Genomic DNA, 12535 nt, shown 5'->3' with positions numbered 1-12535 from the left:
TTGAAAGAAAAGGAACATTCATTAATTAGTGTAATAATTAGTACATTGGTAGAGAAATTTTTAAATTTGTATGCTGGACTTCTCGGTATATGAAATTGTATTAGTACACGTTAATCTGTTGTGACCTATTTCTTTACTTCAACTCTTTTGACTACTTTCGGAGGTAAAACAATCATATGTAGATAGTCTTCGCTTGTCTTCCAAGCTGACTGATTTACAATTAGGTAGACGGCCTCCGCATATGCTGCCAACAAACATTCATTGGTGTAATAATTAACACATAATCTATAAACATTTATATTGCGATCTCGTGCTGCAGCAATGACATGTGAGCATGGTAGTTGCTTAGCTTGAAACTCCTTGCAAGTGCACTCTTGCAAACTAAATCTTTTACTTCAATTCATTTTTCACTACCCATTGAACTTTCTAAGAACCTAAACCAAACTTTGACTAAACTAATTTACAGCAAATAATTCCATTCCAAAATAGCCTAAACCAGACATTTACGGATGAAACTCGCAACAAATACCTAAACCAAATATTTACAACAAATAAATTAAAAATGGGTTAGAAATGAAACTCACCGAAATAAGAGAAAACGCTCAAAGTTGATTGAATGGTTTGAAAAGAAGGAGCGACGAAATGCACTAGAGGATCAACGAACGACAAGAGACGAATGGTCGGAGTATCTTCGAACGACACTAGAGCAGAGCAAAGTATCGGAGCAGAGCGATTTTTTTTTTTTTTTACTTCAGGTGTTCTACACAAAAAGAGAATGGAAAAGGAAACAACTCTACGCGAAAGAGAAGGGAAAGCGAAAGTTGAAAGCTTTTACGTGGAAGAGAAGGGAAAGGGAAAGGGAAGGAGAAGGAGAAATTTAATGAAGGACATTTTTGTCCATTCACACATAAATTGTCCTAAAACTCTTTATTTTCAAAAACTATCCCAAAAGTCATTTAACCCTCCTTTTTTAAGCTATTTTTGGCAATTTCCCGAAAAAGAGTTATAGGTAGATGTATCTTTAGATAAGACACGTGACAAATTTCTTTTTGTTTCTTTTTTAAGATATTTTATGAAGGATAAAAATGGAATGCACATCGCGTCTACCCAAATATTACTCTGACCAAAAATGTAATTTCTCAAACGAAGGATTTGAATTATGAAATCGGAAAAGGTTGAGTAGTACGGCGGAGGACCACTACTATCTGCAGTCCAGACCCGAAGATCATTCGTTTCTTGCTTTCTTCACAAGAAAACCCTTTCTCCCCCTCCTCCTCTCCCGTTTTTCTTTCTCTTCTTCTTCGAATCCTCAATTTTCCTCAGTTCCCGCCTTCTCTATCCTTCCCTCCCCCCTCTGTGCCATCGGAGACTCGCTGGGAACTCCCTCTTCTTACCGTCTGATCGGTACCACACTAGCACACGAATCGTTTTACTATCTGCATGCTGCATTTTCATATAGACTCTATATTGCGCATTTCTCCCTTCCTGTTGCTGTTATATGCTTTGATTGATCGGAAAATACTAGAGAATAGTGGTAGAACGAACTCGTATCGTTTATTATATTCGCCATTGTTAATCTACAAGAGAAATATAAGTTTTATATGCTCAATGTCTATATTGAATGCTTCTCTAATACTTCTCTCCGTTTATTGGAATGAGTCTTTCTCATTTTGAAATACTTACGTTGAACGCCTCCTACTTACAATTTTTTTTGACCGATTATTGAAATGATCAGTCGTTATTCTCATCTTGAGTTTGTGTAATCAGTATCACGGTGTTTCATTGTTGAGAAACTATTGATTATTATCTAATTCGCAACTTTAGTATGTTGCTTTCAAATTGATTATTATCTGATTTTTCTAGGCCCAAGATGTCTGTTGGCTCAAAAAAAGAATCTGAGACTGATAGGTTGAAGAAGTGTCAAGAGTTTTATTATGAGGATTTGAAACAGGGTCGCGTAAGAATTAAAGCTTCTGGTTCTAGGTACAGATGTCCATTCTGTCATGAGAAAAGTGGGAAGGAGGACTTGCAATTTAAGGAGCTTCTCCGGCATGCTTCTGGAGCAGGGAGAAGCTCACGGTGCTGGAGCACAAAGGAAATGGCAAAACACTTGGCTTTAGAGAGGTATATGAATAAGTATTTTTGTCCTGAGGATCAACACCAATCTAACCGTAGTCAGCATCATGATGACCGTGATCAGCCTCAAGCTGTCCACAAAGAGCAGCGTTATGATCGTGATCAATCACAACCCGTCTACAAGGAGCTGCGTTATAATCATGATCGGCCTCAACCTGTCCATAAGGAGCGGCATTGTGATAGCAATCGACCTCAACCTATTCTGAAGGACCAAGGGTATGACTGTGATCGACCTCAACCAGTCCTCAAGAAGCAGGGTTATGATCGTGATCGACCTCAATCTGTTTTCAAGGAGCAGCATCATGATCGTGATCAACCTCAACCTAAGAATAAACTTGAAGTCCGGAACCACTTTCATCTAGAGGATCAACCTCAACCTGTCCGCAACAAGCAGTATTTTAATCATGATCAGTTCTTTGTCTGGCCTTGGATGGCTATTGTGGCAAACATACAAACTGAGATACATGGTGGACGACATGTTGGGGACAGTGGTTCCAAACTTAGAGATGAATTTGTGAGACAAGGTTTCAATGCTTTGAAGGTTCATCCTTTGTGGAACCGCTTTGGTCATTCTGGATATGCAATTGTTGAGTTTAACAAGGACTGGGATGGTTTTAGAAATGCCATATTGTTTGAAAAAAGCTTTGAAGTCGATCATCATGGGAAGAAGGACTATAATGTTTCAAGGAACCGGGGAAAGGAATTGTATGGTTGGGTGGCAAGGGATGATGATTTCTATTCAAAAAGTCTATTTGGAGATTATCTGAGGAAGAATGGGGACCTGAAAACTGTGTCGGGTAAAGAGGCTGAAGATAACAGTAAAGCATCAAAGCTTGTCTCAAACTTGGCCAATACACTGGAAACTAAAAATCTACATCTTAAAGAGATCACTCACAAGGTTCTAGAGACTAACGCATCCTTGAATAATATGATGGAACAAATGGACGAGACCGTTAAAATTTACAATGATAGTAAGATTTTATTTTCTTTGGTAGATGACAGTGTGCATTGTCAAAGCACACAATTGTTCCCTTCTTGGAAATTGTATCTTTCCATAGCTTACTTTCTCTTTATTTCATCCCTAGAAATTAGAAGATTGCAGCAGGATGCACGGGATCATTTCAAACATATTGTCTCAGAACATGAAAAGGTTAAACTACAAATAGAGGATCAGAAGAAGGAACTTCAGCAACGTGAACATCAACTACTTGATCGTGAGGCTCAAAATGATAACGAGAGAAGAAAGTTGCATAAAGAGAAGAAAATGGTACTTAAACTTCTGTTTTGCCTCGTGTTGAAAAGTTTTCTTAGAATCATTTGCGTCCTTCAGTTCTTGAGTTTTACCCTTCAAAGATGTGTATTTTGTAGGAGCATCTGTAACTTGGACTTAAAAGGTCAGGCTGTAAATTTTGAAATTTTGCATGATATTTGAAGGCCCGTTACCTTTTTATAATTTTTAATTAACATACTTAAATGAAACATTTCTCGCTTTCCATATTGCGCTCCATCATGCTTCTAGCTGTATAAATTTCTACCAACTACCCAAAGTATCTTCCATCATGTTTTCCATTTTGAAGTATTTAAATTATTGCTCTATTAATTGATTTGATCCCCCTGTTGGATAGATACTTCTATTGAGAGTGTAAAGTATATATCTTCTTGAGGAGGAACAAAAAGTTTTAAGTTTCTGAGATTTTTTTTTTTTTTTTTGTCAGAATGAAAGGGCCACTTTAGAGCAAAAGAAGGCAGAAGATGAAGTCCTGCACTTAGCAGGGGAACAACAAGTATGCATCATATTTATTATTTATTTATTTTGGTCTTTTTTGCCTCTATCATGCTTTAATTGTAGAGAGTTGAGCTTCATTCTTATTCTGGGCGAGCAAGAAAACTCAGAATAAATAATAAGCTTTTTGGGTGGTAATTTAGACTAATTTGTGATGAATGGAGTGTTTATAATCCCTTCTCATTGCAGAAAGAGAAGGAGAAGCTGCACAAAAAAATCATAGAGTTGGAACAGAAGCTTGATGCAAGACAAGCGTTAGAGTTGGAAATTGAAAGGTTGAAAGGTTCGTTAGAAGTCATGAAACATATGGGTGAGGATGGAGATGACGATGCCAAGAAAAAAATGCACCAGATGCAACAAGATTTGGATGAGAAGGAAGAAGAACTTGAATACTTTCAAAACATCAATCAAAGCCTTATCATAAAAGAGCGTAGATCCAATGATGAAGTTCAAGATGCACGCAAAGAATTGATTAATGTATTTATCTGTGATTTTGAACTTTCCTATTGATTTCTTGTTTTTGCTTTAGTGAAATACATCGACTTTTTTAGTTACGTTGCCAATATTGATACTGTCTTATGGATAATATGTTCATCCCTTGTAATTTAGTTTCTTTACTCATAGGTGTATGGCGGTTCGTCAACCCGAGCCTTTATTACTGTCAAGAGAATGGGAGATCTTGACAGCAAACCATTCTGCACAGCCACAAAGTTGAAGTACGCCAAGGATGAAGCAGATGCTAAAGCACTAGAGTTGTGCTCAAAGTGGGAGGACCAGCTTCGTGACTCTAGCTGGCATCCTTTCAGGATTATAGTGGACGATGCAGGACAAGCTAAGGTATGCATCTAAAGATAAGATGTTTACGGTTTTTCCTTTCGATTTTTTTTTTTTTTATTATTGAGATTTATTAGTGTCAATCACCCATCAACATGTATTCAAATTGGATGGAATATGAAAAGAAACATTTAGTTTGATAACAATTGGTTCTCTGATTTTGAATATTAAGTTTATAGCATTCACGTTTATTGTTAAATTTAAAAATTAACACAGGTTTCAAAACAAAAGATAGGTTTCTGAAACTATGCACTTATATATCATACATATTAAATAGGTTATGAATCATAATTTTGGAAGGTGATAAAAAACAAAGAAAAAAAGTGAGTAATTAATCACATTTTACTAAAAACAGAAAAATATTGCATTTATTTCTGATTGATTGGGAAAGTGTGGATTTGCCCTCTTTCAGTTTTTATGATTTTGGAATTGGATAGATATCTTTGTCCAATGATTTATATAATGGACTTCGTTCAGGAAATTATTAATGAAAATGATGAGAAGTTAAAGAATTTGAAGAATGAGTATGGAGATGAAGTTCACAAGGCTGTTGTCACGGCTTTGATGGAAATGAATGAATATAACCCAAGTGGTAGATACATAGTACCGGAACTATGGAACTTTAAAGAGGGTAGAAAGGCGACATTAAAGGAAGGAGTAGCTCATATACTTAAGCAATGGAAGCTCCACAAAAGAAGGAAAACCTGAAGCCAACTTAGTATGTTTTCCTATCCCATTACTCCTTACTTGTTGCTTCTTCATGATTGGTGTCGGCTTCTGATTTAGGTGATAGGGAATCATTAGAAGGGAATGGTGTTTCTTTTTTCCTTCTTTTTGTTCTTTCAATTATTGTGAATACACTCACCGCTAAGGTAAGGAAAGGAATAGATGCCTTAACCATTGAACTTTCCGATCGAAATTTTGTTAGACATTTTCTATATTTTATAACTTTAAAATCTCAAACTTTTGAAGTGATTTCACGATTGGATTTGTCATGAAGTCCAATTTGTATCAGAATGGTTAGAAATCACATACTATCGAGGGTATTCATCATCATGTTAGAACTCATCTTTCTTTCTTTTTTAATAAACGAAGAAACAATTAGATTAATTCTATATTTGTTATATTTTCTATATTGGTGATAAAAGTATATATTTCAATGCAATATCTTAATTTTGTGGACCTAATTTGTTTAATTTACATTTTGAGGGAGAAAGTTTTCCTTTAGTCTATGTAGTCTTAATTTAGTTTGTATAGTTTAGCCAAAGTTCAAAATTTGTTTTTAGGGTAGATATGGACCATTTTTATTTTTCGCTTTCTGTATTTGGGTAACTATGATAGTTGATCGTAAGGTATAGAGATGAGTAAGAAACTAATAGACATAATTAGCATAATAAAATAGAAACGAAGTTAAACATCAAAGAAAATGTTGAAGAGAAGAGAGCTCCTCGCAATAGAAGTTACAAAATCTTTGAAATTTTACGGTTAAAATAAAATTAAAGATAAATTGAAAATTTTAGAAAACTTAATCCCGTACAATTGTTTTTTATTTTGTTAAAATTTGGGAGAAAGCTTTGATTCTCACATTCTTTAGAATCTTTACTTTTCCCCCTTTTTTTCTTATATAAATTGCATCCTTTGCAATTGCTTTTACTCATCTAATCCCCTTTTTCTTTATATTCCAACTTTTCACTATTGAGAATTAAGTGTGGTGATTTCTAAGAAGATTGAGATTAAATTATTTCACATAAACTACGAAAATATTATTTGATATAGAGTGAAAACAACCATAAACAAATGTTTGTCTCTTAATGTAATTATTAATACGAAACTAATTGGGTGAATAATTTTATTACTTCAACTGTAAGTGAAAAATGAAAAGTTTCTTTTAAGACACGTGTTAACGTTTTTAGTTTCACCAATTAGACGTGGAGGAATTACTACAAATGGTAAATGGTTGAAAATATCTATAAAATATAGTAAGATTTTAGATTTTATGATAAATATTGATAGATTTCTATCAATATTAATATATTGGTTAATCATCCTATATTTGAAAATGTCACTATAACATGATTATGGCAATACATCAATTGAATAAAATATTCTTTCATAATAAATAATAAATGTGTTAATCTCTCTATACTTTAAATTTTGTAATATTTTAGTCGATGTATTTCTATTTATTGATAGTATCTTTATCATCGTGAAAAATTATTATTAAAATTTAATAGTATTTCTTATCTTATATATCAACAAATTGATTAGATGTAAATTCTTTTATTGTAACGCCCCAAAAATGAGGGGTCTTTTAAAAAATATAATAAAGCGATAAAATATTTACACTGTAAAAAACAATTACAAAAACAGAAAAAAGCCACAAGTCCATTGTAGAAAATACCAAAAATATCTCGTCAACCACATGCGTAATATATTTGGTACACGATCGTTCAAAATTTGGTACACAATCGTTTGGATTTGGCTAAACGAATTTTTTCAAGATTCTTTTGGTACGCTTTAGTTTTTCAAGATTCTTTGGTACATGATTGTTTATATTTGGCTAAATGATTTTTCTTTTAATTCTTTTGGTACACAATCGTTAATATTAGGTTTAGCTTTGTTTCTACTCTATTATGCTAATTATTTCTATTATTTTCTTACTCATCTCTATACTTTACGGTCAACTATCATAGTTACCCAAATAGAGAAAGCAAATAATAAAAATGGTCCATATCTACCCTAAAAACAAATTTTGAACTTTGGCTAAACTATACAAACTAAATTAAGACTTTTAAAACTACATAGACCAAAGGAAAACTTTCTCCCTCAAAATGTAAATTAAACAAATTAGGTCAACAAAATTAAGATATTGCATTGAAATATATACTTTTATCACCAATATAGAAAATATAACAAATATAGAATTAATCTAATTGTTTCTTCGTTTATTAAAAAAGAAAGAAAGATGAGTTCTAACATGATGATGAATACCCTCGATAGTATGTGATTTCTAATCATCCTAATACAAATTGGATTTCACGATAAATCCAATCATGAAATCCACTTCTTAAGTTTGAGATTTTAAAGTTACTAATGTGGAAAATGTCTAACAAAATTTCGAGCAAAAAGTTCCATGGTTAAGGTATCTATTCCTTTTCTTACCTTAGCGGTGAGTATATTCACAAAATTTGAAAGAAGAAAAAAAGAAACACCATTCCCTTCTAATGATTCCCTATCACCTAAATCAGAAGCTGACATCAATCATGAAGAAGAAGCAGTAAGTAATGAGTAACGAAATAGGAAAACACACCAAGTTGGCTTCCGATTTTCTTTCTTTTGTGGAGATTTCATTGCTTAAGTATATGAGCTACTCCTTTTAATGTCGCTTTTCTACCCTCTTTAGAATTTCATAGTTCTGATACTATCTATCTACCACTTGAGTTATATTCATTCATTTCCATCAAGGTTGTGCTGTGAACTTCATCTCCGTACTCATTCTTCAAATTCTTTTAACTTCTCATCATTTTCATCAATAATTTCCTAAATGAAGTCTATGATATAAACCATTGGACAAAGATATCTATCCAATTCCAAAATCATAAGAATTGAAAGAGGACAAATCCACATTTTTCCAATCAATAAAAAATAAATGCAATATTTTCGTGTTTTTAGTAAAAGGTAATTAATTACTCTTTTTTTTTTTTTTTCTTTTATCTACTTCCAAAATCATGGTTCATAACCTCATTTATCATGTATGATATATAAGTACATAGTTTCAGAAACTTGTCTCTCTTTTGTTTTAAAATCTATATTAATTTTTAAATTTAACAATAAACATGAATGCTATAAATTTAATATTAAAAAAAAAAAAAAAAAGATAGAATAACAACACAAATCTCTAAATTATTTAGGTTGGTATCCAAAACACTTTTTGTAATTTTGCTTTGAGAATCCAAAGACCCTTCATTTTTTTTTTTCTCCCAAAGTGAAGTGAAAATAATAATAAATAAATAAATAAATAAATAAATAAAAGATTAGAAAAAAGTGGGATTTAAAAATTGCTTCTCCCCACCCATGTGCTTTGCTGGCCTGATGTGATATCTTCATGTGATTCAATTAATAGGGAAAAGAAATTTGTCACTCTACCCATATCTTTATCTTTATATTTATATAATAATTTCAACCCTATGCCTAAATTTTCATTTCCCATAATTCAATCTTGCATTCAAAATTAAATCGAAAATTGTATTACAGATTTTTACTATTTTTACTCATAATTTAATACGTCAATAAATATTATTATTAAATTATTAATTTATTTTTAGATTCTACATTTTCTTAAATAATGTTGTTAGGATAAATAATATTACAACTTTTTCTATATCAAAAGTTAAGTGTGTCTTTAAAAAGTTTTAGTTAGGCAGGAAAACTTTTTAACGCATTTCTATTCAATATTAGTTTTGATAATGACTTTTAGGATATTGATATAATATATATTCATTAGTCTATTCAACTATTTGTCGTATGATATGAGTTCGACCGTTATTTATTTATTTGATAATAATATTAGAGATAATATTTATTTTAATGTATGTTGAGACTTTTGTACTTTTAATTTTGTTTTTATTGAACAAATAGAGAAATGTTTGATGGATAGTTAAATAATTTTGAAAGGATACAAATTTATTCCCTTTAATTTACCTTTGAATAAAAATAATAGGAACAATTAATTATTGAGTATTATTGATTAATCAATGAATTACGACTAATAATAATAATAATAATTAAGTAATGTTAATTTTTAATTAATGAGTGGTATTATTAATAAATAGTGTTAGTTCTAATTAATGGTGGGTTACACATTTGAGTATCAAACAGTATACCTTTTTTTTTTCTTTTAATATCTAATTAATTAATTGGATAAAACTAAAAAAATTTAATGAGTGGAAATCTTGAAAACTATCCACTCTCTTTAATTATGTCTGATTAGATTTTGAGGGCCTTTAATTACGTGGTTTATTATAAGGTTTAATTAACCTATCTTTAATAAAATATTAATCTTATTACTTATTGAATTTAATAAAATTATACTATAAAATTTAAGCTGATCTTAAATTATAGAAATTAAAAAGGAAAACTTTTCCAAAAAAAAAAAAAGTACTATTAGAAAAATAAATACCAATTATATTTTTATTACTTTTTTTTCAAGTTATTTTTGCTAAACAATAACACATAAATTGTTCTTTTAAATGGTAAAACCATTAAGAATATTTATAAATATAGCAAAATGTCATTCTTTATTATTGATAGAGAGTGATATTTTATTATATTTATAAATATTTTGGTTGATTTTCTATATGAAATTAAACTTTGCTAAAGATAAAAAGTTTAAAGAAAATAAATTACTAAAATGGAAGACAAATAAAAGTTAAACTTAAATCAACCTAAAATTTCAAAATTATTGTTTTAGGTCGTGAGGTTCAAATATGTTGTTTCACTCTCTATGAAACATTAAATAAATAAATAATTTTGCTATGAATTTTCATTATTTTGGTATTAATTCCTATTATTAAATTGGTAATAAATTTTCATCACAGTCTAATATAAACTACTTTAGCAACCACTTTAAGTGATGCTGACAACTAACACTTTATTATTACACATTTCAAATGCCATTATTACAAAAAGAAAAAAAAAATAATTATTTCAAAAATAAGTCCAAACTTTCACTTGTGGTATTAAAAAGAATAATAAATTTTGATGGCTACATAATACACCAAAGTAAATACTTAGAGAAAAATGCAATAAATTAGTATATATATATATATTAAAAGAAAGTAGCAAAAAAAAAAATACATAATTAAATAAAAAAAGCATTAATATTGATATTAATAAAAATAAGAAACATTATATTATAAAAATATAATAATGAGAAAGATAATAAAGTAGGACTGTGGGCCACACTTTTGTTCAGCCACCTCAGCCCTAAAATATTTACTTTGATAGTAAAAAACGTGAGGAGGGCACGTCATGATGAATCAAACCCTAAAATTCCTGCCGGTGAAGGTTTGGCCGAACTGCCAATCGGAGGGAGCGACGTTGATGGAGGTGGAAGTCCGTCTGTCGCTGCCGGTGACTCTAAAAGACAAGGCCTGGCCGACTAAGACGGCGTTGGACTGCCAGTTTTGACCCCAGTTACGGCTCATGCTCATCCAACCGGTTCGCGTGCCTTTCACGCTCACCTTCACGATATCCCCTGCACCCGCGACGTTGGTGATTAAGACCAAGTTGAAGTATCTGAACCCGTGGATTGTGAACCGGATCCCTCCCGGTTTACGACATGCCACTCTGCCCATACCATAATTCATAAGGACCTTCATTTACTTAATAAACTTTTCATCTATTTCAAATTTATACACAAAACAAATAATCAACTTTCTAAAATCATGGAATTGAAACACACCCAAAATCAATTATTTTTTTTCAATTTTTTAACTAAATTCACCACAAATATTTTTACTTCCAAAATTCACAACTAAAAATTATGCTAATATCAATTTTCTCACCTTTTTAACTACCATATCTAAAATTAATATTTTAAAATAATTTCAAATTAATATTTAGACCCAAAAAAGTAAATTATTTTCTTTTTATAAAAAATGGAGAAAATATTTACACCTCAAATTTTTTTAGGTATATTTTTTCCTTCTACCAACATTTTTTTAAAAAATAGAAGAAAATTACTTAGATTAAAGAAACAGAAAATCTTTTGAGAAAAAAAATATAAATAAGACATAAAAAGGTTAGAACAGAAGGGGTAAAATAGTAATTTGAACAAAACAAAAAAAGAACAGGGGAGGAAGAAAGAGGCTGACCGGCGGTAGGCGACGGGAACGATTCCGGCGCGATACTCAGCAATCTTGAGAAACATAGGCATAGCCAAATCGAAATGCGGGCGAGGAGGATTACACCATCCGCCATTATCACTGGGCAAAGCAAAGTTCGGAGGGCAGAAATTAGTAGCCGTAATAACAATCGACGGGCTGCCGGAATGGCACCATCTTGGGTCATTCGCACATTTAATTTCGAAACAAGCCCCACAGCTCAGCCCATTGTTGAACAGCGCCGTACTCAACGCCGCCGTGTTCACTCCGTACCCTTGGCTGTACAAATTCCCATACCCACAAGCTCCACCTGAACACAGAAAAAAAACCCAAAAGTAAAAAAATTGAAGTCTAGAATTACCCATTTCCATTTCAATCTCTTTCTTTTCAATTTTTCAACCTACCCATTGTGCCGGAGGCGTCGGAGCCGCCGTAGAACGTGGCGTGGGCACTTTCCCATGGGCCGCCGGAGTAGACACCAGGAATTCTGGCGGTGGCTGGCCACATTGTTGAAATGAGAGATGCAATGCAGAGGAGAATGGCGGTTTGAGCCATTTTTGTGGATTTAATAACTGAAAACAGAGAGGAAAGTGAGAGTGGAAATGTGCATTTGGAGAAGAAGGGATGAGGGAGTACTTATGGAGGAGAAGAACCTTTTTCTCAATTTACTATTATACCCCTCATTTAATGTAGAATCTTTTTTGTGTTTGTGTGTGAAAATAGTTTAAGGATTTTTGGGGTTTTTTTAATTTTATTTTATTTCAAATAATAATAATAATAATAAAAAGTGGGAAGAAAAAAAGGGTAATTTGATTTGGGGTTTTGAAAATTTAATTTAGTAGATGGAGGCCAAGGTGAGAATGGATTAAACAAAAATGGAAAGCTTAAAATATATATT

The 12535-nt window shown here is 31.8% G+C and overlaps 2 protein-coding genes and 1 long non-coding RNA gene across 3 annotated transcripts; 1 reads left to right on the top strand and 2 right to left on the bottom strand.

The window, feature by feature from the left end:
• Positions 1 to 994, bottom strand: LOC127144447 (uncharacterized). Its single transcript, XR_007816090.1, has 2 exons — positions 585 to 994; positions 1 to 244 (listed from the first exon to the last, which is right to left on the bottom strand). It is a non-coding gene; the product is annotated as an uncharacterized LOC127144447 (long non-coding RNA).
• A 129-nt stretch (positions 995 to 1123) lies between these two features.
• Positions 1124 to 5836, top strand: LOC103497155 (factor of DNA methylation 4). Its single transcript, XM_008459253.3, has 7 exons — positions 1124 to 1404; positions 1864 to 3107; positions 3222 to 3403; positions 3852 to 3920; positions 4109 to 4396; positions 4544 to 4756; positions 5231 to 5836. The coding sequence occupies exons 2-7, from the start codon at positions 1871 to 1873 to the stop codon at positions 5459 to 5461; spliced, it is 2220 nt and encodes a 739-aa protein (XP_008457475.2). The 5' UTR covers positions 1124 to 1404; positions 1864 to 1870; the 3' UTR covers positions 5462 to 5836.
• A 4717-nt stretch (positions 5837 to 10553) lies between these two features.
• Positions 10554 to 12250, bottom strand: LOC103497156 (expansin-A4-like). The gene is made up of 3 exons (XM_008459255.3): positions 12042 to 12250; positions 11629 to 11947; positions 10554 to 11101 (listed from the first exon to the last, which is right to left on the bottom strand). The coding sequence occupies exons 1-3, from the start codon at positions 12190 to 12192 to the stop codon at positions 10792 to 10794; spliced, it is 780 nt and encodes a 259-aa protein (XP_008457477.1). The 5' UTR covers positions 12193 to 12250; the 3' UTR covers positions 10554 to 10791.
• Positions 12251 to 12535: the final 285 nt, after the last annotated feature.

This window comes from Cucumis melo, chromosome 12 (assembly GCF_025177605.1).
Source record: "Cucumis melo cultivar AY chromosome 12, USDA_Cmelo_AY_1.0, whole genome shotgun sequence".
In the NCBI taxonomy this organism is placed as follows: domain Eukaryota; kingdom Viridiplantae; phylum Streptophyta; class Magnoliopsida; order Cucurbitales; family Cucurbitaceae; genus Cucumis; species Cucumis melo.
The sequence above is the reverse complement of the archived record's forward strand: the minus strand, read 5'-3'. Positions and strand labels throughout refer to the sequence as shown.